This window comes from Halichondria panicea, chromosome 1 (genome assembly GCF_963675165.1).
Source record: "Halichondria panicea chromosome 1, odHalPani1.1, whole genome shotgun sequence".
Taxonomy (NCBI): Eukaryota; Metazoa; Porifera; class Demospongiae; order Suberitida; family Halichondriidae; genus Halichondria; species Halichondria panicea.
The window spans coordinates 14,259,023-14,283,956 of NC_087377.1; the positions used below are offsets into that span (position 1 = coordinate 14,259,023).

At 39.0% G+C, this 24,934-nt stretch overlaps 3 protein-coding genes, 1 long non-coding RNA gene and 1 pseudogene across 6 annotated transcripts; 2 read left to right on the top strand and 3 right to left on the bottom strand.

Annotated features, from left to right (window-relative positions):
- Positions 1 to 2,830: 2,830 nt before the first annotated feature.
- Positions 2,831 to 4,592, bottom strand: LOC135351589 (uncharacterized). Of its 2 annotated transcripts, none has more exons than XM_064550642.1 (4): positions 4,466 to 4,592; positions 3,950 to 4,401; positions 3,642 to 3,861; positions 2,831 to 3,595 (listed from the first exon to the last, which is right to left on the bottom strand). In XM_064550642.1, exons 2-4 carry the CDS (start codon positions 3,974 to 3,976, stop codon positions 3,000 to 3,002), a joined length of 843 nt encoding a protein of 280 aa, XP_064406712.1. In that variant the 5' UTR covers positions 3,977 to 4,401; positions 4,466 to 4,592; the 3' UTR covers positions 2,831 to 2,999. The 2 variants fall into 2 exon arrangements, with proteins under 2 accessions (XP_064406712.1, XP_064406718.1); XM_064550648.1 differs by having other exon boundaries at positions 3,950 to 4,412; positions 4,466 to 4,566.
- A 6,220-nt stretch (positions 4,593 to 10,812) lies between these two features.
- On the top strand, positions 10,813 to 13,066 carry LOC135351581 (uncharacterized). The gene is made up of 10 exons (XM_064550631.1): positions 10,813 to 10,914; positions 10,974 to 11,096; positions 11,161 to 11,295; positions 11,380 to 11,404; positions 11,941 to 12,016; positions 12,067 to 12,129; positions 12,223 to 12,315; positions 12,401 to 12,562; positions 12,617 to 12,709; positions 12,764 to 13,066. Exons 2-10 carry the CDS (start codon positions 11,027 to 11,029, stop codon positions 12,935 to 12,937), a joined length of 891 nt encoding a protein of 296 aa, XP_064406701.1. The 5' UTR covers positions 10,813 to 10,914; positions 10,974 to 11,026; the 3' UTR covers positions 12,938 to 13,066.
- Positions 13,067 to 18,711: 5,645 nt separating this feature from the next.
- Positions 18,712 to 21,328, bottom strand: LOC135351283 (uncharacterized). The gene is made up of 9 exons (XM_064550258.1): positions 21,262 to 21,328; positions 20,731 to 21,200; positions 20,444 to 20,672; positions 20,109 to 20,378; positions 19,977 to 20,056; positions 19,676 to 19,913; positions 19,527 to 19,606; positions 19,310 to 19,463; positions 18,712 to 19,245 (listed from the first exon to the last, which is right to left on the bottom strand). The coding sequence occupies exons 1-9, from the start codon at positions 21,302 to 21,304 to the stop codon at positions 18,911 to 18,913; spliced, it is 1,899 nt and encodes a 632-aa protein (XP_064406328.1). The 5' UTR covers positions 21,305 to 21,328; the 3' UTR covers positions 18,712 to 18,910.
- A 35-nt stretch (positions 21,329 to 21,363) lies between these two features.
- Positions 21,364 to 23,403, top strand: LOC135351690 (uncharacterized). 2 transcript variants are annotated; one of them, XR_010399482.1, is made up of 3 exons: positions 21,364 to 21,564; positions 21,692 to 22,808; positions 23,065 to 23,403. It is a non-coding gene; the product is annotated as an uncharacterized LOC135351690 (long non-coding RNA). The 2 variants fall into 2 exon arrangements; XR_010399483.1 differs by having other exon boundaries at positions 21,692 to 22,699.
- Positions 23,404 to 23,690: 287 nt separating this feature from the next.
- LOC135351532 (uncharacterized) lies at positions 23,691 to 24,934 on the bottom strand (annotated as a pseudogene).

A 24,934-nucleotide genomic window follows, 5' to 3' on the forward strand; every position in this document is an offset into this window, starting at 1 on the left:
AATGGCTGTCATTTAATACTGATTCACAAATTCAACATAATTATCAAGCAATATTACTATAATTATTAGTCCAGAGATCATTCGAGAAGATATCTGATTAGTCCTGTCTTCTCTTCTTGAACTTCTGTACTGCCTCTTGACGTTCCACTTGTATTGAAAAAGAAGGGAATCCGACTAGAAAAACATTTGCAATGTGAAAAATTGCTAGGATTGGCCAGGGGAACCACAAAAAAGCGTGGAAACAAGAAATCCGACGAGAGCATAACTCCAATCCGTTACAACGTCATGAACATGTACAATACATAGTATATAGACTGTGTTCCAGATCCATCTCTACCAGCTTCCATCCACCACATCATTCCATGCAAGTCACCAGTACGGTCCGTGCATGTTACTACGCATGGATGGACTGTGTGTACCTGTGCTCAATACTGCATGTATTAGGAACATCAATTCATCACAAATCATCATGATTATATGCGCACATTCCAAAATGGATGTATAATAAAAGGATTGGTCATCACCCCACCAGTAAAAATTGCGTATTTATATTATAATTAGGAAAACAACCAGTACATGTGATTGACGTTGTAACGGATTGGAGTTAGCTCTCGTCGGATTTCTTGTTTCCACGCTTTTTTGTGGTTCCCCTGGCCAATCCTATAGCAATTTTTCACATTGCAAATGTTTTTCTAGTCGGATATAATATAGCATTAGGCCTTGGTTAAATATCTGTAGAGTTGGACTCTCAGTACTATATACATAAATAAGAGAGATATTCAAGCGCAAGTTGAGACCTTTCATAAGTATATCAGTCAGTCCACTCACACAATGCATGTGTATAGCTAGGGTCCTGCTATTTTCATTCTGCTGAGGTCACTTCTGCCCTTAGGTATGCACACGTACTAGGACACATGAGCTTGCATGCTTGAGACCATTCATATTGCAAGAACGTTCGGAATAGACTCAGGAACTGGTGATGTTGAAAACATCGAAGTGCACCAGTTTTTTAGTTTATCACCTGCAATGACTCAATTGCATGTTATATATAAGAGCCTCCCTCATTCAACTGCCTGGTAAAGATTCCCTCCATTACAGAGAGATTGACTCGGATCTCATCGGCAAGGCTATTTCACACCCCTTCCCTTTGAAATATGAGACAGTGGGCATTCAAATCTCAATCATCACACTGATTCTCCTGCATGGTCGGCATCCTGTTTATTTGATGTGGCACTCTGTTGACAACCTTTGTGTATAATGGTATATTGAATTGGTATACCAACTTACATGTTTTCTTTTCATATAGATGTGTGTTTCACAAACTAACAAGTTCCCAACAGCTTGATGCACTGTGTTATTAACTTCGTATAGCATCTTAATGGGTCTCAGTGGGATACAAAGTTTATAAAAACAGCTAGAGTAAACAAAAGGTAAGTAAACCATTTACATTGGAAGGTTGTTTATCTGTTGATTGTGTGACATGCAATAGGTCTGGTTGCGATATAACAATCGTCAGAACAGCAAATCACAGAAATGTAATATCCAAGAATCGTCAGAGGTTTTTGCCTTAGCCATGAAGATTGTGTTTACAGTGTCGAGGATACAAAGAAATGCATTAATGTGTACCAGGCCATGAATTTTTATAATTTAATTATAGCCTCCGACTTTAACCATTAATTTTACCAGCTGAATGATTGTGAAAAAACTTCAATCTCTGCATACTACCTCGTCCGATTCATGTGCAGATTTCTACAACAAGCAGCCCCTGATAAAATTAATTATGCTATCTTCTCCCATTATTCTATTCTTGAAAAATGTGCCTATTATTCTCGGAATAAAAAATCTGCATAAAAAATATGTGTGACATAATAATTATAGACAAAATTAAGACCAAGACATAAACACAGCACACAACTGACACATGCACGACATAATTTTCTCTAATTATCTTTGCTGACTTGTAATTCACCTTTTTGCAATGAAAACGTCGTTATACATGCAATGATCTTTACCAAAAGTGGACATTGATGCCTTTATATACACATAATTATTCCGATCATAATTTGTCAGGGCCTAGCTGTCACCCACTGACCTCAATTTTCAGGTCCCTTTTTCCTATTGGTAACCCAATCCCACCACATGTCATCCAACACCCTAGTAAAATCCCTCCCCTTTTCATAATGACCGGAATGTGCAGGGATTCTTGATATTTTCGGCAGCCTCAGAGTATTCTTGAAGCAGCTGCATGATGACACGTATATATCAGGACATGGGAGATCGAACCCCAGTTAAGGAGGGCTTTTGCGCCCTCTTAAAATTCCTCCATACACGTTTGGGCAAGAGGACGCGCCAAAACGCGGGAGAATAATTACACTTCACTACACGTGGTGATTTTAGCAATTAACTTTGTGCACTCTCTGCATGTGCCACATCAGATGGACGCAGTGCAGACCACGCATGTTTGACTATCGAGTCAATGGGGTTAATTAAGGCCATCAAACAGACGTGGCACACAGGATGACTTTATGGGAAACTTGAAGAGGTAATACTATAATTATATCACGTACACACCAGAACTCCGTCAATTTCCATTCAAGAGTATATAAAGCTGGATAATGTTGAGTTGTATAATTATGTATTCGCATTGATAGAAACATTGCAGCTATAAGGGTGTACTGATTGTAAATTCAGTATACTTGTGACACAATGTACTGTGTGCATGTACGTGATACCACTTCACTATTATTAGTGCATGTTTGTCATAATAATAATATCTCAACTTATCTACACTTTGCTATTGAGACTAGTGATCAATTTAAAAGTACGCAGTAATTATGATAATCAATTACGTTACATTGATTGTATGCATGAGTGCAAGAAGGGTTGTATAATTGGAAGTGTGATATACACATACTGTTACAAAATATCCGATAAGGTTCAACGTTGTGATACTGCACTAAACTGACATGCTTGCATGTGCTAGATCTAAATGGGAGACTCTATTTGCAAGATTGAAGCAGTTCATTGTCAATGTAATCGTACTCCACTTTATCCTCTGGGTCAGTGGATACTCTTGCCAAACCATACGACTGATTCGCTTCCATGTTCATCTTGCCTCTTCTAGCTCCACTTCTTTTCAAAATTCCCACTTTATCGTAAGATAGGTTAGCTTTTAATCTCATTTCTTCATCTGGTCGGGAACGTTCTTTCTTTGGCTTTCCATAAGACTCGTTAGGAATTGGTTCCTTTGAACTTACACTCGACTTTGTATAAACACTACTGCCTATTATTGGATCATCGGCTTCACAATAAGAGTGAGTCAGGTCTTCATTTTGCTGTGCTGTTTCTGGATTCGAATAGATAACCTCCCGATAAATTTCCCTTGATTCTTGTATTCGTATCTCCGGTGCATCCTCTCTCGGTTGCACTCCAGACTCAGTTTCGCTTTTCAATTTTATGATGAGTAATTTTTTCAGCACAATATAGTATGTACCAACTCCCGTGACGAAACCGAGTACCAAAGAGAATATGAATACAACAACAGTAGTTGCTACGGTCACTCCGATAGATATACCATTGGAACTGCTGTGTGTCACTGAAATTACAGCTGATGTAAAGGCTCATGCATTAATAGAACTCACCTATAAAAATATTATGTAGGACAGGATCACTTCTCCCCACGTCGTTGATAGCTTGGAGCTCCAACACGTAGTTACCATCTCTGGAAAGCGGGACAGTGAATGTGACGCTGCACACCATTGTACAGGTACCACTATTAGTAGTTGAGATGTGATGATAATCATTCCCAGTTAGGGTGGCCTCATAGCGTATTTGTCGTCTAGAAGCAGGGCATGCCACAACCTGTGATTGACAATCATGCATGGATCAGATAAGGTATAAATGTATAGCCCCTGGCCCAGTATTGCATGGTAAAAATGGTATGGCTTACTGGTGGTTCCCATGAAACTGTCAGCATAACAGAAGCAGAAGATTTAAAGGATTTGACAATATTGATTTATTGAGGGTCTTCTGATAATGCCTGTTGCCTTACCTGAACATCAATTGTGATTGTCTGGTGCGTTACCGGATTGCCGCATCTGATTTCATTAATATGCTGCTCCTCAAGCTCTGAGATGTTGAGGGTAAGAGTTGAAGAAAAGTTTCCGAAATTCCGTTGATCACTCTGCAAAACTGAGCTCAACTCAACAGAAATAAAGGCTGGATTTGATACAGTTTGAGTAGAAATCATACTGTCAGGATAGAATGAATGAATTTCTTCTTTAGTGACATTGTAACTCCAACGCAAACTAGTGAGATCCACTCCCTCACAAAACAGTCTGACAGTTCCAGGACAGTGTTCACCAACCAGATTCACTCCTCCCTCTACAGTCAGAGAAACACCTGCAACATGACTACATGCACTCAATGTTGCATAGCAAATCATGAAAACATGCAGGGATCTTACTAATTGCTCCGCTTTGTCCAACAGTGAAACACAGTAAGACAACACTCATTACCAAGTGAAATACTGCCATCCTATTAATATAATAGCTACTTGCAATTGAGGCAGAACAATAATGGCTATTACTATGATTCTCCCAAATTATTTTACTAAAAACAAATATACATCACTATAGTGCAGTCTCTCATACTTCAATTCACATGTTGATGTGGACTAGATCTATTTGAATACAATGTTATCAGTTGCACAACATTGCTTTCTATGTACCTGGTTATAGTGTTCAGTTAACTTTATATTTCATAATCAGGATCACCTGGAGAGTAGGTCTTACGTTAGCTTGCCCTTCAGATTCCAGTAGATAAAGTATAAGCCCTGATAAATAATGCTCGGAATAATCTGGAATGTAATAGCATGAATAGTATAAATTTGTCCTCTTTCTTCCTACAGTGGATTGCAACCTTTCTCTTGTGAGATTTGATGCTTGAGGCAAGGCTTGCATATGAGCATGAGGAGCTTTGAAGACTTCAAATTAGATGATCTTGCTGTTATAGTATTTAGAGCATTCTGCACATGCGCAATAGTGTTTTGCGGTTAATTTTGCCTATTATTCAAGATGCTGCCTATTATTCAAAATATTATTCAAGTGTATAATTAGCTCAGGCCTAGCATTGAGCGTGAACAAAAACTTAGCCAACAAGTTCGCTTGAATGAAATCCATCGCTAAACGAAAAGGCACCCAAAAAACCTGATAATCGAGTAGTAATCTATGAGGTGCCGTTTGTGTCAAAACTATGTAAAAGTGAGACATATATATATGTCCATGGGTATTTATAAATGTCCATGGATATTTATATATATCCACAGGTATTTATAAATACCCATGGACATATAATAAATACCCATGGACATTTATAAATACCCATGGACATTTATATATACCCATGGACATTTATATATACCCATGGACATTTATATATACCCATTGGACATATATAAATACCCATGGACATATATAAATGTCTATGGGTATTTATAAATACCTGTGGACATTTATAAATGTCTACGGGTATTTATAAATACCCGTGGATATATATAAATACCCATGGACATTTATAAATACCCATGGACATATTATATATGTCTCACTTTTACATAGTTTTGACACAAACGGCACCTCATACCTTTGAAGTATTACTCAATAAACATTATGATAACAGTAATAAGTATAACACACACCATTTCCTCTACATCCTTGGATGAGTCCATGCCATATGAACCTCTCATTGATACGATGCAGGTTCTTTTGATTCCCATGTGACCAACTGTTGGTTCGATACGTGATGCTTGAAGAATTCTTAGTTGTTCACTCCGATCTCTTATATATCTCACCTCAACTGTACTCTGTGCATAAAGTAGATACACGTGCATTGAAACATTCTAATTTACCTTCTTTACTTTCTTCAATTAGAATAGGTCTCCATTCTCTACAGCAAATTTCTTGGCCTTTCTTCTAACTGATCTCTTCTTGTCTGCACTTGCTTCCACTGGATACCTGACTTCATTTATGTAATTATATACTGCATCAAGCAGGTTGTCTTCAGCACTCATACTCTGTGCTTCTGATTCTGAACACTCTGCAGCTGCAATATCTTCCATCTTGGTCCAATGGGCTTCAGCAATCTTACTCTGTCAATCTGTGCTTCTTATTCTGACTGTATATACCTAGCACTCTGCAGCTGCATTATCTTCATCTCTTTGGCTACACAGATCAAGTGTGGCGGACCATTTTTGGCGCATGCGGACAAACTTTGTGAATGAAAAAGCGAAGGTATGGTGTGAAGAAATTGTGAAGCTTTTAGAAATTGCCGATAGTCAACTACATGCTGTCTACGCCTCAATGACACATGGATTCACCAGCAAATGGGCGTACCTCACTAGAACAAGTCCAAACATATCATGCTTTTAAACCCCCTAGAGCAAACCATTAGGTGTCGCCTAATCCCAAAACTCACTGGAAGAGAAGCCCCCAACGACACAGAAAGACAATTGTTCGCATTACCAACAAGACTTGGTGGGTTAAACCTCCCTGACCCTGCCGCAACAGCCGGAGAACAGTTTATTATGTCTAAGTCAATTACAAAACTCCTTGTGGATCTTATAGTAGCAAAGAACATCACGTACCCGTACGACACTCTTGTGGAACAAATGGAGGAAAAAATAAGTGTCAGAGAGAAAAGAGGTGAACATGCAAAACAATCTGCAATTATGGTTAGAGATTCCCTGCCTTAACCTCAACAACTAGCGATGGACCTTGGGAGCGAGAAAGGTGCCTCAAGCTGGCTATCTGCTTTACCATTGGAAGAGCACAAATTTACCCTACACAAAACTGCCTTTCGTGACGCAATAGCCCTGAGGTATGGTTGGCCCCCAGCAAACACACCATCCCACTGTGTTTGTGGACAGACGTTCTCCATTCAACACGCTCTCTCATGCCCCAGAGGAGGCTACCCCAGTATAAGGCACAATGAACTGAGAGACATCACTGCCTCTCTGCTGAAAGAAACCTGCCACTGTGTCGCAACAGAACCTACCCTACAACCAGTGACAAGTGAAACCTTTGAAGGCGCCTCAACAAATAAACAGGATGGTGCCCGCCTTGACGTGGTGGTGGACGGATTCTGGGGAAGTACCTTTGAAACTTGAGAACGTACCTAGATGTGAGGGTATATTCAACCCCCTGGCCCCCTCTAACCAAAAGCGCTCCATGTCCGCCACATACAGGAGCCACGAAAAAGAAAAGAAAAGGCAATACGAACAAAGAGTCCGTGAGATAGAACACTCCTCATTCTCCCCCCTCGTGTTTTCGTTGACCGGAGGACTGGCCCCAATCGCAACCACTTTCTATAAAAGACTTGCCTCCCAATTATCAGAAAAGTGGAAACAACCCTATGGCCCCACGATGCGCTGGCTGAGATGCCGTATCTCCTTCTCCCTATTGAGATCATGCATCATGTGAGCAAGGTCATCCGCAAACAGCTTCAACGACCAGCTCGCAGCAACGATAGACCTGACAATTGCTGACACCAACCTTAACTAACTCCTCAAATCATTATCAACTAATCAAGGTGGCAAGGTTAATATGGGAATGAACTGGAGCCAAGTACTGAGCTGCAAATCGCCCAAATGTAGAAGTACACAATGGGTTGTTACTGTGACTGTCTGTGGGCTTTATTCAGCAACAGAACAGTGGCAGCAACAGCTGTAGTTTATTTGCTATTGCCGCTGCATACCTAGCCTCGATCCCGCACTTCACTCAGGGAAGTGGAATGAAGGCCAGTGAAGGAGGCTACTGCATACCACGAATTGCAAGGAGACAATTATTTGGATCACATCATCCCAAAATGAGGCACCACCTTGTACGTTGTTTTGATGAAGAAGATTTTTGAAGTGAGTAGCCATGCACAAGAGATTTTCCAGCATTGTAATTACTATAATTATACTGCCCTTGTCTCCACCCTGACTCTTACGATGAAATGATACAGTGTGATACGTGCAACTTGTGGTATCATTATACGTATTAAAGTATCTCCACTTGCAGAATATAATAGCTATAGCTAGTTGTAGATCTAAATAGAATTAATTTTAGGCTGCTTTCGTTATCTTCCACTGCTGTTTTTGTTTTTCATAATAATTATTTGCACTGTATTGTTTTTGTTTTTCGTGCACTGTAAAAAAAAATTATCACTTGTAACAGGTCTCTCACAGATATATAACAGTCTTGAACTTGATTGTGTGTATATAGTGCAGTCTTTTGAGGTCTGGATGTACTTAGTAGCCCTCGACCTCCGCTGAAATCTCTCAAAGTTAAATTTAAGGGGGAGTCATTTTTTCCAGGGGGAAGTCATTCGTGACTAGGAGTCAATGACTGCCGGGGGAGTCATTTATTCCTAGGCATGAGTGACCGGGGGTCAGTGCACTGGTAACTATAGGTATATAGGACTGAGTGACCGGGAGTCATTATTTGGGGGAGTCACTCGCGCCTATGACAACGGTATATACCATTGCTGTATTCTAGAAGAGAAAATTGGAGGAACAAAGAAAGAAAGAAGGAAACTTTGTCTCTTCCTTCTTTCTTTCTTTGTTCCTCCAATTAGTCCCGTATTTGAACTATGCCAAAGAACAGAAAAGGAGAGGCTGCGAAGGAGGCTAGCAGCTGTATTCACAACTATATGTTGATAATATCTCAGCAAGTTTAGACTAGATATCTAGTGTGAACAGCTTGCGTAAAAATTCAAAGATAGCTCATTCTGAATAGTCTCTGTGGTTGGTGGAACTCATGGCTGCATATCTCCAGATGTGAAAGGAACCAGTGACTCAGTGCCTAAACCGGTATCAACTGACTAGTGCATCTGATGCATGTGCATGCTTAGCAGCAAGCTAGAAGGCTTGAAGTCATTCATAATGTGTTCTATGCTATTGCCAAGTTGTGTATTTATGTTAAAGTTTGTGTATATTAAACTGCTTTGCAAATACCATTCTGGCATTCATTTGTATGGCATTTACCTTGACTCGATATGTTGTTATTCAGTTAATTGTTCACCAATTTTTAGCTTGCTACGTCGATGGTGAACAGCTTTCTCAAAAATTCGCAATCATTTAACACAACTTTATGCTTGTTTGACCCAAATTTAAAGTGTTTATCGTATATTAAACTGTCTTCTTATTACACATTTCAACTTAGATATATATAGCTCTATTTTTATCAGAAACAAAGTAAAACTGTTAAAATTCTCATTAATATATTCATGAGGCAACTTGTAGCACTTCCTGTCTTACAACATTTGGGGTCTTAGGGCAGACTGTTTAATTTTTACCAATCAAGGAAGAAAGGAGGACTGAGTCTGAGAAGAACATTATGCCCATTGCATCCAAAATATTTATGCTTGCTGCTCTGCTCTGTTGCGCAGGTATGATAACTAAATGTGTATGCCTGCATTTGTAGATTGGCTTTAATTTGTTCTCAGGCTCATCCACTGATGAAACTTTCAGGCCTATATTGACTAGTCGCTTAAACAACTCATCTCGCACGTTGAATTGTTTAGTGAACTGCACTTACACAAAGATTATTTGGAATATAGGAAATTCTAGATCTAATCGTAACAATATCTACAATATCAATGGAATTCAAAATTTTATTCAAACAAATACTACTAATCGGCGTTGCACCATGGATAATACAACACCACAAATATTTGAGCTAATAATTGACAATTCGATTCCAAACATAAGTTCAATTTTGCCAAGTATCACTTGTGTAGGTGTGCTAGGAATGGACGACAATTTTGTCTTCAGTGCAAATACTGTTAATCTAGCGATATTACTCACTGAAAAAACAAGTACTGAGTGGTCAATTGTAAATTAATACTTGATGTATAATTGTTATGCATATTGTGCATAATGTCACATTTTAGTAAGTGGTGTATATTAATTATGCATAACGTCAAGTTTTATATTTGATGTATAATTGAGCTGCATAATGTGCATAATGTCAAATAATTATTTTAATTGTGTATAATATGCATAATGTCAAATTTGTGAGATACAAGTTGGGATGTGTTGGTGTTACGGATATAGCTACAGGTACACTTAATTGTGTATGTATATTACGCATATAATGTGCATAATGTCGGGATTATGGGCGGTTATAAGGGTATATAAGAGGTTAGGTACCGGTATGGGTATAAGGGCTAGGGATAGGGTTATAGGGCATAAGGTTAGGGTTAGGGTAACAGGCTAGGGGGTCAGGGTAAAGGGTTAGGGTAAGAGATTAGAGTTAGGGTAAAGGGGTTAGAGTTAGGGTAAAGGGTTAGAGTTAGGGTAAAGGGGTGTTATATCCTTGATAGCCTAGCGATGCTCTAGATCAGCCTTATAGATATATTGTTACTCTGCACTATGTCTAGGGACAGGGGTTCACCTATAGCATCTGAATGTGATAATGACAACTGAACACTGTGCACAAACACTGACTTAAATACACACAGAAACAAAACCAGTTTAACTAGAACTAAACAGGTCAGACAGGAAACCATACCTAATAATAATATGCATACAGAGACTACCACTAAAACCCACAAATATGTACTACTAATAATAAGGTTAAGTCTAAAGAGTTAGTCAGAGTTACCACAAACATGAACTGAACTATTCTTATATATAGCTAGCTGCGTCTACCTGCCATCGATCACACGTATACATGCAGTCGTAATTATGTAAAAACTCATATTATACCAGTGGTGGATCCAGGGGAGTTTCAGTGGTTTCAAATGAAATCCCCTTATCAGCAACTTATGCAGATGGAATTCTTTTTGGTTTAAGGTCAACTGCTATTCTTAGCACAACTTCACTGTACCTTCTCTTTACGGTCATTCACTTCTTACTACTACTTATAGGAGGTAAGATACCGTCAACTCAAAATAATGACCAATTCCTCTCTGATATAATGGAAATACAGCTTTTTGTAAGGTGAAGGTGTTGGTCTATAGAAAGAAATCTCTTGTTGTTTCTATGGTGATTCTACTCGTACTGCTTGTCATTTGCATTTCTTCATTATTTGCCTTTGGGATCATTTCGTATGGTAAACAGATCAGATAATTTATTCTTTTCATAGTAAAGTTATTCTTACAAACTTCTTTATTTAGGTACACAATGCAGTCAGGTTAGGATGACACTTCACGACAATATGCTTGATACAATGTTGGTCATTTCATGTTTGGGAATAACCATTTTGATTACTATTTGGAGCTTTATCGTATATGGAGTGTATAAAAATCGCAGTAAGTTTCCCTTTTATTATAGCCTTGGAAAATGTTTATTATCCCGAACATACATGCACACCTTGTATTATTTGATTCCTTCAGAATTCACATTGCGATCAGAAAATAGGTAAGTCCTGAGATATGCATTCTGCTAGCCTCCTTCACACATGCCTCTAATGAAGAAATGCATGCAGCCTGAGATCGAGGCTAGCATTCTGCATGCATGCATTCTTTAATAATGCAACTTTTGTACGTACCTATATACCGTAATACTACAGTGGAACCTCTGTTAATAACCATCTCCGAATAAAGGCCAGCTGCTATATAACGGCCAGGGCACCCAGGTCCCAAATAAACAGGCTGTGTACACCCTCAACAAAGGCCACCTCTGTATAAAGGCCAAAACATTGTTCCCCAAAGGTGACCGTTATAGAGGGGTTCCACTGTATAATGTTTTTGCAAGCTAGCGAGTGGTATAATGGCTTTGCAAAATACGATTGAAAAGACCTATACCATGCAGTACTTGTATGGCATCACGATCCTTTGCCTGATCGCAAAGTTAAATCACCAAGTGTCAAAATTAATTTTCTACTGATTTGGCTTGATTTGCAAATGTTTTCTCTTGCATTAATGTGGTAGTTAATTTTGCCATCCTTTGTATAGGAACACTGAGCCCAATCACGATCTTAAAAGGGACGCCTATTGCGAAACACAACACAAGAATGTGCATCTCCGTCAGGTTAAATTTCATATTATCATTGATATACATGCCTGCATGTGATTTTACAGGTGGCAGCCAACTCTTCAAGTGAAGTCCCTGGGGTGAATATGAGATCTAGAGATGGTCGAAAGGTATAATAATTATCATTGAAACAAAGTACAGTACTATATACTATTGGTGACTCTATATATACCATTTCTATATTCCTTTAATTTGTGTTGTAGAAAAGTCAGTATAATATGCTGGAGCGCCCATTGACAACTAGATTTTCACATAGTTGCGATGTACGGAATGATTGTTACTCGACTGTTAATGAGGTAATTTTATTGTTATGCTTGCACGCATTTGTGCTGGTAATGATATTATCGCTACCTTAATTCATGCTGTATAAAAATTATATAGGAAACATTAATTGAGCTGAAGTTAAGAGATGCCTACGAACACGAATCAAGATCCGTGCCAAACCTGACAGATCCCAGTTACACTCATATTGCAAAGAGAAATTCACAGTCAATTTCAACTGTACCTGATGTTGTTTTCAGAAGTAAAAGTGAAAACACGACGGTAAATATAGGCTTTGTCTTGTTGTACCATTGGGTTTTGTGTTCTTTTATATAGGATGATTATGATGTTCTTAGTCAGCAGAGCATTAACTTTCAAGATACAACCAACAGCAGCAGGTTTCACTCCTGTTATGAAGACATCAGTGAGGTATAGTAATAACACTGCGTTGCATCATCGCGCAGTAGCTAACAATTTTTACAGGCATCCATTGAGCCTCTTGGAGCTGGACTCTACCTACATCTGCACCATGGTGAGAAGTCAACGCCAGTGCCCAATGTGGACGATCCTACCTACTCACACGTGAATATCGAACCTAAAGTAGAAGAGCCGCAAGTGAAACCTAAGAAGTTTTACTTGAAAAAGACTGGACAATGAACATATAGTACAGCTATAGTGTGTGTGTATTGGTATTAAAATTTTAGTTTCTTATAAAAAATTATTGAGTGTGACTATAGCTAGCTGAGACCAGTTTCTGGAGTGATGTATATGTGGTGAATACCCTTATGATGAACCCCACCCTCTCCAGGAAGGCCAAGTTTCGTTCCACAGTGACTTGTGTTTATATACTTCGTTTGAATCTTTAATGATGATGCTGCATGTACCGTATTGCTGGCTTTTCAAGGCACGGAATTTTCGAGGTTTTCGAGGATTGACCCAGAAACAAAAAGTTAGTACTTCAAATATTGGTTTACATCCGGTATTGAAACTTCTCTATTGTAAAATAAAATCCTCGAAATGTTTAGTTTGGGCAATCAGCGAAATTTTAGTGCCTCGAAATAACCCGCTATACGGTATAATTATTATACTACCAATAGGTATATACAGGTGATTTCCAACCACTATCCCATAACAATATTGAAACTATGAAAGCAACATGCATGTATTAATTTTGCAACAGAATACTGAAGCGAACCATAGCACGTTATACAGTTTTATAATGCGCTATATTAATTTACCTGCAGTTGTTAAGGGAATTATCTTGATCTATATAATTATACTAACTTAAAAAGTAATAGTTTATGACCCTCAATACCATACGACTGGTTAGAATTTATTTTATTTTAACAATCTAGATCTAGCATAACCGCATAGAATAATTAGCTATAGAGTAGATATAAAGTGCATCCTAAAGAATGTGTACAGAAATATTTATACACACTGACAGTAACAATATTTTCTATATTGTGTGTACTAACAAGTTTGTTCCATAAAGTTACAGCGTGTGGGAAGAATGAGTATTGGTACATTTGATGTTTGAAATCTAATTGGTACCAGGGAGAGCCCATTAACTGAACGGCTATTGTAGACAATCGCTCTTCTTTTAACCATGGGTTGGGAAAGTCTATAAACATCGACACATTCTTGCAATTAATCTTCTTGTCTCTAGAGTTGTAAGGCCAAATGCTGACAGTAGTTCTTCCTGCTTTAGATCCCACTGTTGCAGACACATGCACTCTCATGGCAAATCTCTGTACTTTTTCCAGGTTGTCTATATCATCTATAGTTGGGGGCTCCATATACTTTTGAAGCATATTCTATATGTGGCCTCACAAAGCTCTTATATATAATTTTCAGAGAGTGGATGGAAATCGATGCATTGGTTGAGAATCTCTGATAAAGTATAGACCAATTAGTTTTCTTGTTTTATTACAAATGGTAGTAGCATGTGGGTGAGTCCCAGATATACGTATTTGTAATTTGGAACCTGTTGCAAGCAAGGCTCCATTTGAGCAGGAGGCAATAATGAGCGTGAGATTTTTTTGGAGACGAATATAAACTTGCATTTTGTCCCATTGAATTTAGAGTTCATGAAGGTTAAAACAGCATTTACATCGTTCTGAAGTAGCATGTAGTCATGCACTATTAGACTTGATGACTCTATACAGGGCCATATCATCAGCAAACATGTTGAGATTGCTGTCATGTGAAATATATTTGGTTGATATATAGTAGGGGTCCGGGGCCTAAGACCGAGCTCTGAGGAACTCTAGTTGAAGTACATAGTCTATTCCAACAATTGCTGTCTGCTCAGTAGATACTTTACAATGTACTTATTGACGTGCAGATACTGAAGGTGCTTCCGGCAATAGAGCAACATGTGGGACAGAGTCAAAAGCTTTTTTGACATAGAAAATACAATACATGACCTCATATCCCCCGTCGACAGCCCTGCTCCAGTCATCAATCACTTGAATGAGAGCTGACACAGTTGAACGTGGTGACATAAAGCCCCATTTCCTTAGGGAAATTGGTGAATGTAACTTCATGTGCTCCTCCAGAAGTGTTTTCACATGTTTTTCTAGGGTATCTTGCTTACAACTGCATGGTATAGTATTGATACTGGCTGGTAGTTGTTGACAAGTGATGTATCACCACTCTTGGGTATATGAGAAAACAACTTGTGCCTTTTTCCATGCTGTGCTGATTGACAACATTGCAAGTGGAGAGGCACTATTTTCTGCAGTATTTTTTAGCATTTTAGGAGATATGCCATCACATGCACATGCTGCTACCCTTCAAACTCCAATCTTGGAGGATACTCTACCTAACTGCTGTGTTTGGTACTTACATATATTAAGTTTACATTGTACATATGCATGACTAAAACTACATGCACCTTAAAAGCTAACTTTGATGCACATCCAAAGTTAGCTTTCAAGCTCCACCGCCCACACATCAAGAACCACCCTCACACTACTCACACCCCCCACACAGGGACGACTATCGACCTCCACACGAACCCAGTCGAGATCAATAATATTATGCTTATCCTGAAGAAGACCATAATCGCCGTTACTATGACAATTATGACAGAGGAGGAGGGTGCAGCCCATAGATTTTCCAGTTTCTGCAAGATAATCATACTTCTTCTATAGACTTTTGTACACAGCCAATCTTTTGGACAATCAGAAGGGTCTAGGTGAGCAAGTTGGTCAGCGAAGTCATTTATTTCAAGTGGAGGACACTTGAGATGGACAAAATGTTTAGTGCAGTGGCTTTTTTAAATAGATTTGTCAAGCGTCCTGCATGCCATTCTATTGTAAAAGTATAGGGTCTCTCTTCAAACACCTTGATCACTAATTAACCTCTGCCACCCACAAATGGCCATTTTGATACTTTTTCAGATCATTATGACAGCATTACTATTCAGCAGCCATCTGATTCTCAAGAATGTCAGTGTTTAGAAGAAAACTCACTCTGAAAGAATTGAAGAAAACTCTCTATAGTACAAAATGCAATGAAAAACCTATCCCATGGTAACCATCTAGTGACAACGAGCAGAAAAGGTTCACCCTCCACACTCCACAAACGAAGTAAATCAAGTCAGCATTCCAACAGTGTTTTGTACGATGAAGTTGAAGTCAAGTCAAAGGCAATTAATGTCTCAGATATGACAGAAGTTGAGTTGAAAGCTAATGAGTCTTACAGGCACACAGACAAGAGGTTTTCAACTGCCAAGAGTATTGTGATGAGTCATCACTACAGCAATTATAGTATCAGAAAGTGAATGAGTGATCATCCTGAGCTAATAAATTGATCATAGAGCAGATATTGTATATTGTGAATTAAAAGATGGCTAATATATAAATATTCAACTGCGGCATTAAAAGAATCACAAGAATTCTTTTAATGTTCTGGTTGTACTCTGAGAGATCAGCAGTGAGAATTGTTGAAGCATTAATCCCGCCACTGTTTTTGTGTGCATTGACCTGTGTTAGCTGGAAAAGTGAAAATGCCTTAAATCATCGGATCAAATCGAAATGTACATGCACAGGTCGGCACAGTCCATCACGAAAAAGAAAGACTTTTGTAACATTGCAGATTAGTTTAACAGTATAGGACAGTACGGACCAGAAATTGTGTCTTTTCCATCATCTGTACTCGCACTTACAGACATTCCTATAATTGTCAGTTGGAACTGTGGAAAGACAGGCCATGTGTCTAGAGTATGTTGTGCCCCCCAAAAGACGGCTCAGGAAAATTTCTACCCCCTGCGTGATGGGTCGCACACAGGAGAGTAGTTGTACTGAAAATACGACTCACATAAATGTGAGTTGTAAATTTACAAAACACTCAATTATTGATAAACCTATATAATAATATAGTAACACCTACAGGCGGGTTTCGTGTCGGAGGCAAGGTGAAGGAAAAAGCACTATTCTTTCTTATCAACACAGGTACAACAGTCACCCTGATTCACGGGACGCCTGAGATGATATGCAATACGGACAATTGGAGCCATGGGCTGAAGTACGACTGGTAGGAGTCAATGGGAGTCCGTTGACAGTGCATGGGAAAGCAAGAGTAAACGTTTTGCTGCACAGGCACAGTTATCCAATAAGACTTGTTTTGGTAAGTCCACTAACACACAGAAGCTATTTTTGGGTCTCAAGAACGTAAGGCAAGCGTCGACTTTGAGACGGTGTCTGTCAACAGCCCCAATTCCTTTGGAAAACCACAAGCAATAGGAAAGCCATGCGACATTAATGACGAGAACGGTTACACTACTACATCTCGAGCCACTCTTGTTATTGATGTAAGCCAAAAGTAGGGCTTAGCAAATTATGCTAGCATAATTAATTTTGGAATAATAGGGAGACTATCTAGCTACAAGCATAATTGAGAATAATAGGGCATATAATTATAATGTAGCTAGATAGACATCTATTACTGTACTGTAAGCACTAGCCACTATAGGCAGGCATGGAGAATTGAGTATTTTCTCTTTCGGCACTAGAGGATTATATTTCACTTTCTGTAATGCTACCTCAGGTATAGCCTTGGTCCCGGGTCGATTTTTTTTAATAGAACGAAGTTGAAAAATACTGCTCCTTTGAGCTCGTTTGCTATAGCTGGAATGACTAGGTGAACATTTACAATCCAAGGTATCTTTTAGATACTGTTGCATCCATATCTAAAAAAGAAGTCTTGTCGATTTGCTCAGTGACTTAATTTGATTTTCAGTTGATTTCTTGTTTAGCCCGTAATATACAGGTTTGGCCAATAATGGGGTACTGAAGCTGCTCTTGGCTAGGGCTTGGCAACTTATGCTTTTTAATTTGCCTATTATTCTTTTTAACTATTCTCAAAACGTCAGCCTATTATTCCAGTTTGGTGTACACATTATAATTATTCCATGTGTAAGTTGTATTGATAGCACTACATGAGGTAGTCTCATTCCCAGCCTAGTTGTCTCTAGCTACATGCAGGTGCACAAAGTAGACACCTGGGGAGAAGATGTTCTCAAGAGTATGTGATCGTTTCTACTAGCCTGGCTATCAAAACGATGTTTGCAAATGGTGCAAGACGTGTCTGGATTGTGCAACTACAGAAGCTAAATCACAATCAAACCTCCAAGACAGACTCTACAAAGAGAAAGCACATGGAAAACCCTATGCCCAGGACGATTTTGTCTGGGTACAGTCCAAGGTAATTCCTCATGGTGTCAGTAGAAAACTCCATGGACCATGGACAAGACCAAGACCGTACAGTATCCTCCGAAACAGCTTTCTGACTCAGTTCTCATCAATTACAGAATCCACGTTTATCTCGTTAATGTCTAATCATTCACTTTGATCGACTTAAACGATGTCCCCCAATCATTTGACTTGTAAAAGTAGATCGACCAGCCAATCCTCCCAGCAATACACCTGCCGGCACTCACTTATACAGTTGCTTGAGGACGATATGATGCTACAGCCCAGCCAATAGCTCATCATCGACGTTACCCTCACTGATCACGACGGCCCCCTGATCGATTCATGGGATATATATACCACTTGAGAATTGTTGATATAATCTGGGACGAATTTCATTTTTCGGAGGGGAACGATGTATATACAATTGTCACATGCCTGCATTATACAGGCATGTGAGCATACAGTATTAGTTCACTATTATTCACTAGTGCAGACTTCTCGGCTTAACTCTCAAAGCATAATTTTTTTAAATGTGTTTTATTATTAGCGCAGACATAATTTAGCGTTAAACAAATTCCCTAATATACGCTAAATTAATTAGATCTGTTGTACCCGTTTATAATAGTGTATATACTCATAATACTGTAACGTATTTTGTATTTTATTCTGACTGACCACAGTAAAAGCTATGTCTCTTGGATTGTATAATAATTCAGTTTGTCTCGTTGTGTGAGATAAGTTGTATATACAATGCATGGTGTTGAACGCAGCTGTTTGTGGAAATAATCAGAGGGCTATAGCCAGATAATTTGGGACTAAATAATGTTGTGTAAACTGGATCCACACAGTCAATATAACTAGCATCGAAAGTTAGTGAGAGTGATCAGTTGATTAAACTATTGTTTACTGTTACTATATACCAATTAAATTAAGAGCGAGTGTTGTAGTACACAGCCTCTTGAGTATAGCGTGCATATGCTTCATTTCTATTCACTTCGATTTGTTTGAAACGCAACTCGTCAATCTCTTCATACACAGGGCTCGGAGTCCTCTCTAAATTATTGATCACCATGGACACACCAGTATTGTTGCTGGTGGTCTTGTTTCCACTTATCTTCTGTCGCTTGAGTACCACAGCAATAACCACAATTATGAGTGTCGACAGAAGACAGACCAAGCTTGTTAACCCAATTGAAATACCAATAATTATTTCATTACTAAAGGCAATTCCACTGGTAGTTGAAACATCAGATTCGTCCATTCCTAAAAAGTATAAAGCAATTCACTATAATTGTTTATTCTAGAATATAATTATATATACTTATACCTTGTGAGCATGTATGACGGGTGATGTACACGAATTCTTCTTGCAACTGCAGTGTGTCACTAATGTTCCATTTCAGAAGGAAATAGTGTGATGTGGTGGTCTCTTGCAATGTTAAAACATTATTAGAAATGAGGTCCTGAGTTGACTGAATTTGCTGGTAAAATGGATCTCCTCCGTAATAGTTATTTAAACATTATGTATTATTTTGTACACTTACTGAGCTAAAGCAGTTAATTTGCAAGGCTGTACAGTTTAGAAACATAATACTGGGTCGATAGTACAGTGAACTGGATTGATCTGAGTGTGTATATACAATTGACTCCATAAATCTTTTCAATGCTATAATACAAATTATTATGAACTTACGAATAGGACTGATGAATTCATGTGTACTTGTGCCTCCACTGTTACTTGCTGTTAGGAAAATCCTGAGACTGGAAGTTAAGAACTTTGTAGCAATAACAATCTTCGCTGTGCATGTTGCTGGCATGCACTCGTTTGATTGGACTTCAGCTGTCGAGAGTGCTACTGCTTCCATATCATTGTATCTGATACTCAGCTGATATTGTATCGGGCTGTAACCACACACTGAGGCAACGTTAACCTGCATTGTGTCATAATTATAACTATACTGCAATAAATTATGCTGGCTAAGGTACGTTCTTACCCAATCAACCTGAATTATTTTCAACTCTCCCCTGTTTGAGTACAGAACAATTACCATCATAATCTCGGGATAACTAGGTTCTAATTGTATTTACATGTTAATACAGAATATACATAAATATTATTGGCTTACCAATAGTGAAATTTCTCCTATTAGTAACTTGATCGACTTCTGAATCATTGATTCCTACCCAGGCTTCGTAAAAATTGATATTTGATGGTGTTAAGGTGTATTGCTCATCAAGACTAGTGTTTATCTGTACTAAAATTTGGTGTAAATTGTTTAGATAAACAACGGAACAAAAGGCAACCGTTGATGCTTTCAGTGGTGACATACAAACTCCTCTCAATTTGCAGCCATCGTATGCATGCATTATAGAGAAGTAGTAGTCACTGCTATGAGCTGCATGCAGTGTGTGCATTGACGAAAATATACTTTCATTATCCATTTAAAATTTGAAAACTCACCTATAAATTTTACTGTTTCGTATGAATCTGAGTCACCTGATGAATGCGTGTCTGTAAGCACAATCGTTAAGTTGTGTTCACGATCCTCCGCAGTACGTGCAATGTTTTCAAAGATTCTTGTACAAAACATTCTACCACATGTGTTGTAATTGACTTGAATGGATTGAGAGCCTGTTAGGCCAATTATATATGCTATTGAATCTAGCATGTGTTCAGGGTAAGCAGGTTGCTGTGGGGCATGCACAAGTTGTGAATGCATTATAATGATGAGTGATAACTTGAATTACCAGTTTAATCCATGATATTTGCAAGCTGTTCAGTAGGCCAGAATGGTAGCGAGCACTGATCGAAGATACTTTCGGGCTGTCTGGAGTTGTTTCATGGATGATAATGGGATCCACTTGTATAGTCCTAATGGTTGCAACATCTCCGCATGAGATGCTAGTAACCCCCTGTAGCTGTAGTTGCTCCACATCTACTGTTAGAACGGAGGACAATAAGGACTGAGAAACTGCTCTGAGCTGCACAGACAGAAATTCAGGGCGCAATAATGGAATAGGATCAGAAGATGTCTCTGAATCAGTTTGAAAGTCATAGATTAAATTGTTTTCGTTGTGTGTCCATCGAAGATGGACAAGGTCCACTCCCTCACAGAACAGTCTGACAGTTCCAGGACAATGTTCACCAACCAGACTCACTCCTCCTTCGACCATCAGAGAGACTGATGAATTATCTAACGCCAGAGTGTTGCAGCCACCTGGAGGATTTCCATATAAATCACTGTATGAGCTAGTATGAGCTAAATCAAGACAATTTACATTTAATAATGAAGAGAAAGATGTACTGTAGCAGATTTTTCATTCCTATATATATTTAAAATACCAGTAAATAATTTTTATGGCAACATGCATCGATATATACCGTATAGAGCGGTTGCATCGCGCGTCATCCACCCACGCACAACAGTTTTTGGAGGACAACCTCCAAAAACACAGGTGTAAACAATGTAAAAGTACACGAAGAACTGGACACCATTTGGCACAGTAGAACTATGATCCAGGATACAGAGTGCTCTAGTAATTGTAACTGTCAGTCTACCTTAGCTTACAGAGAAGGTTGAGGTGAGAAACTTGCATGCATCATGATGTACAAGCTAAGGAAATCCATTGAAATTCACTAGCTTTATTCTACACACATTTATATCTCAGTACAAAATTGTCAGGTTTTTTTTTGCTTGGTTCTCGACAGTGTACTAGCTGAACAAGCTGAGCTCTGTGTGAAGATGGTTACCATAATTATGTTCAAGTGAAGAGGGTGTAGGAGTGCCCGATCATGTCACGTCAGGCATTGATCATTGCTGGCTGGGAGGATTGTGTGGGACACGATCACCACAATATTAAGTACTCTTCGTGTACTATGCTGTAATTACAGCGCCAACTCTGACTGAGTGCCATTATTTAAGTCCTCCAACGGTTGCTGTAATTAAAAGATGTGATGTTAGATCCAAGGCAGTAGGCTTTTCTTTTATTATGCACATGCATTTGATTCGTACCGTAGAGCTGCTGTAAAATACAGAGACAAAAAATCAAACCGTACAGTAGATCCACTGCATACTACTATAGCTATAATAGCTGTGCGCTTAAGCGCCACCATAATATTTTTGGGAAGTGTTGGCTAGAGTAATCAGCACGGCACACACAGTTGGACATAGACAAAAGACAAAGCACATGGACGGACTGACACACAGCTATAAATAGACAAGCTATAAATAGAAGAGACACGCAGGGCCTCCTTACAATAGAACAATAGAACAAAAGCACACATACAGGAAACAATTAAGGGCTAATCATACATTCCTAACAAACACCATAGTAACTAACTAATAAGAATAAGTACAAGTGTTAAGTTTTTACAATAGGAAGTTTGTGTAAAAATGATTTGGAAGCTGTAAACTACGCTCACTGCACACTCAGTTTAAGGTGGTAAATTTCCAAAAATAAGTGTAACAGTTTCCTTTGAGGATAGAGTGGTGCGGGGGCCATTGTTTACCTTACGTTACACTTAGCTATACCATAGATAGTAAAGGAAAGGGATTGGAAACGCATTACGTGCACCAATGTTTTCAACAAAAGTTGGATGGTACAATCCTACTTACGATTTTTAATGTTATTCATTGTTAGTCAAAAGGTCATTTGTTGTTTTTTGAGCTATATTTTTGGACTTCAAGATCATTCTTTCAGCGTTCAAGCCAATCAAGTAAGCTGTTTGGGTACATAAAAACATAAGCTTTCCAATGGTAGTGGTCCCATAAAGTTTGGATGGTGTATTGCACCCCAAAAAGTGTTTTTAAACCTTGAAAGTTAGGGTGAGTTGTTTGCAGAAGCTCTATTACTCAATGTAAGGTATTATGGATTGTTTAAGTAAAAAATGTTGTACTATATAGTGACAATTTTGTGGAAGCTATTTCTCAAATAGACTTTTGCAGATTAGCTGTATTGTTTTATATTATTGTAGTACTCATGCTAGAATGTAGTATACAACTGATTTTGGAGTGATCAGGGCATCTATTCGTGATTTACAACAACTTTTATATCATGTTTTTTAATTAATTGTCTTTTTAGGATGTGAAGCAAAAAGCTCGTAAGAAAAGGTGCAAGTCCTCCTCAACCATTAACCAGATCCCACTCTCTCTCAACAAAACAAAAGCATCTAGGAAGACATGAATTCAACAATGTCATCCATAAGACACGTAGTAACCTCACCTCATACTAAGTATACATGTACGTGTTTATTTTTGCTTGTGTGTGTATACACTGTTTTTGTTTTTATTCTCTCTGCAACCACTTTAATATTATAATTATAACATTCTTAGAGTACAATACACTTATCATGCTTATGATTAGTGTCAAGACTCTAGTTTAGTAAGATAATAAACACATTTTTGTCGTGAATAAAATAAATCTAGCTTTTTTGCTGATATGGATGCCATCATGAAGCCTTTATCCTTTAACCATAGATTGATGCTTCAACTACACTGTCCACAGTATGAGCTTCTTGAGGTACTCCACAGCCTGAGCTTGAGCTTGTGGCACACTAGCCTCGAATCCACGCCGATTAAAATACGTATTTTAATCGGCGTGGATTCGAGGCTAGTGGCACACTCATGCATGTATAAGGTAGTGTATACAGGGGAATGTGCTTCTATGTAGACACAATGAAAGGTGGAGGGTACAGAAAATAAAGAAAATAAAGAGGATTAAGGGTACATACAAAGGTTCAGTTTATTGGTGGAGGTGGGTCTCCGAGATCACCAGGTCGATGGCCCCAGATCTAAAGGGGTGTCCACTTGACGATCTGGACCCTCTGATGGCTTGGATCGATGAGCGAAGGAGGGAAAAGGTTAGTCGGCAACGGAGCCAGCATAGTGTACTGCTATATGATTGGTCCCATTTAGATGCTAACATCAAAGCGAGTCTCTTGTAGAAGGTGGTTGCTTCACGAGCTAAGCCTCCTGTTGCAGAGAGGACTAATGGGGAAAAGGATGCCTGTTCGATGTCTAGAATTCTTTGTTCATAGGCCCTTTTCTTTATTTGCTCGTGCTTGCGGTAGACTGTTTGAGGGTCGGTGTGTCTGTTGGATGCAGCGTGTGGGTTAAATACCCTGACATCAAAATAAGTTCTTTCAAAGGAGCCACCCCATACTCCATTGGCTGCAATGTCTAGGCGTGCACCCGGTTGTATATTGGCACTTGCTCCTGCTAGGTTCTCCCCTGTAACCGGTAACAGTTCTGGTTCTGTGCACACGTTGTTGCAGACCTCACTAAGAAGATCTGCAGTCAAGTCTCTGATCTCATTATGCCGAATGGACGGAAAGCCGCCCTTCGCACAAGAGAGAGCGTGTTCTACTGTGAAGGAAGAACCACAGGCACATTTCGAGGGTAGCTTGTTTGGAGTCCAACCATATAACGCAGGGATAGGGCGTCTCTAAAGGCTTGTTTGTGGAGGGTGAAACCATGGGTTTTGAGCGGTAGGGTGGTTAGCCATGACGATGCACCCTTCTCTTTAGATAGATTGACAGATCTTTGCATGTTTGTAGAGAGTAGTGGCGTCAGTGTGTTGATGTCGTTCTTGGTTCTCTCTCTGTTTTGTTGGTCTACGGTAGATTTGGCCATTAGTGACTCCGAGATGATCTCCTGCCCATAGTGTGTGTCTTGTTTGATGATGTGATTACAGAGGGCAGATGTGACGAATAGGGAGGCATTGTATTCATGAGTAGCCTGTTTGGATGGTATACGGATACCTAGTCCACCTTCCCTTGCTGGAAGGGCAAAGAGTGTACATTCAGTGTCGTTTGGTGGAGGAGTACCTGTGAGGGAAGGAATTAGTTTCTTACGCAGAGCTTCGTCCAGCGGTGCCATTCTTTGACTCATGATCCTGCTTGGTGTTGTGCGACACATATAGGTCCATTTGCTTGATAATCCATGGTTTAATG

Excerpts from the sequence above, each read along its gene's own strand:
- LOC135351283 (XM_064550258.1), bottom strand. The coding sequence starts at position 21,304 with ATGAAAAATCTGCTACAGTACATCTTTCTCTTCATTATTAAAT. Across the intron at positions 20,673-20,730 it reads AAATATCATGGATTAAACTG|CAACCTGCTTACCCTGAACA; the intron begins GTAATTCAAGTT and ends CATGCCCCACAG. Across the intron at positions 19,914-19,976 it reads AAATAATTCAGGTTGATTGG|GTTAACGTTGCCTCAGTGTG; the intron begins GTAAGAACGTAC and ends GACACAATGCAG.
- LOC135351581 (XM_064550631.1), top strand. The coding sequence starts at position 11,027 with ATGGTGATTCTACTCGTACTGCTTGTCATTTGCATTTCTTCATTATTT. Across the intron at positions 12,316-12,400 it reads GTTACTCGACTGTTAATGAG|GAAACATTAATTGAGCTGAA; the intron begins GTAATTTTATTG and ends AAAATTATATAG. Across the intron at positions 12,563-12,616 it reads GTAAAAGTGAAAACACGACG|GATGATTATGATGTTCTTAG; the intron begins GTAAATATAGGC and ends TCTTTTATATAG.
- LOC135351589 (XM_064550642.1), bottom strand. The coding sequence starts at position 3,976 with ATGCTGACAGTTTCATGGGAACCACCA. Across the intron at positions 3,862-3,949 it reads CAGTTTCATGGGAACCACCA|GTTGTGGCATGCCCTGCTTC; the intron begins GTAAGCCATACC and ends TGTCAATCACAG. Across the intron at positions 3,596-3,641 it reads CCTACATAATATTTTTATAG|TGACACACAGCAGTTCCAAT; the intron begins GTGAGTTCTATT and ends CTGTAATTTCAG.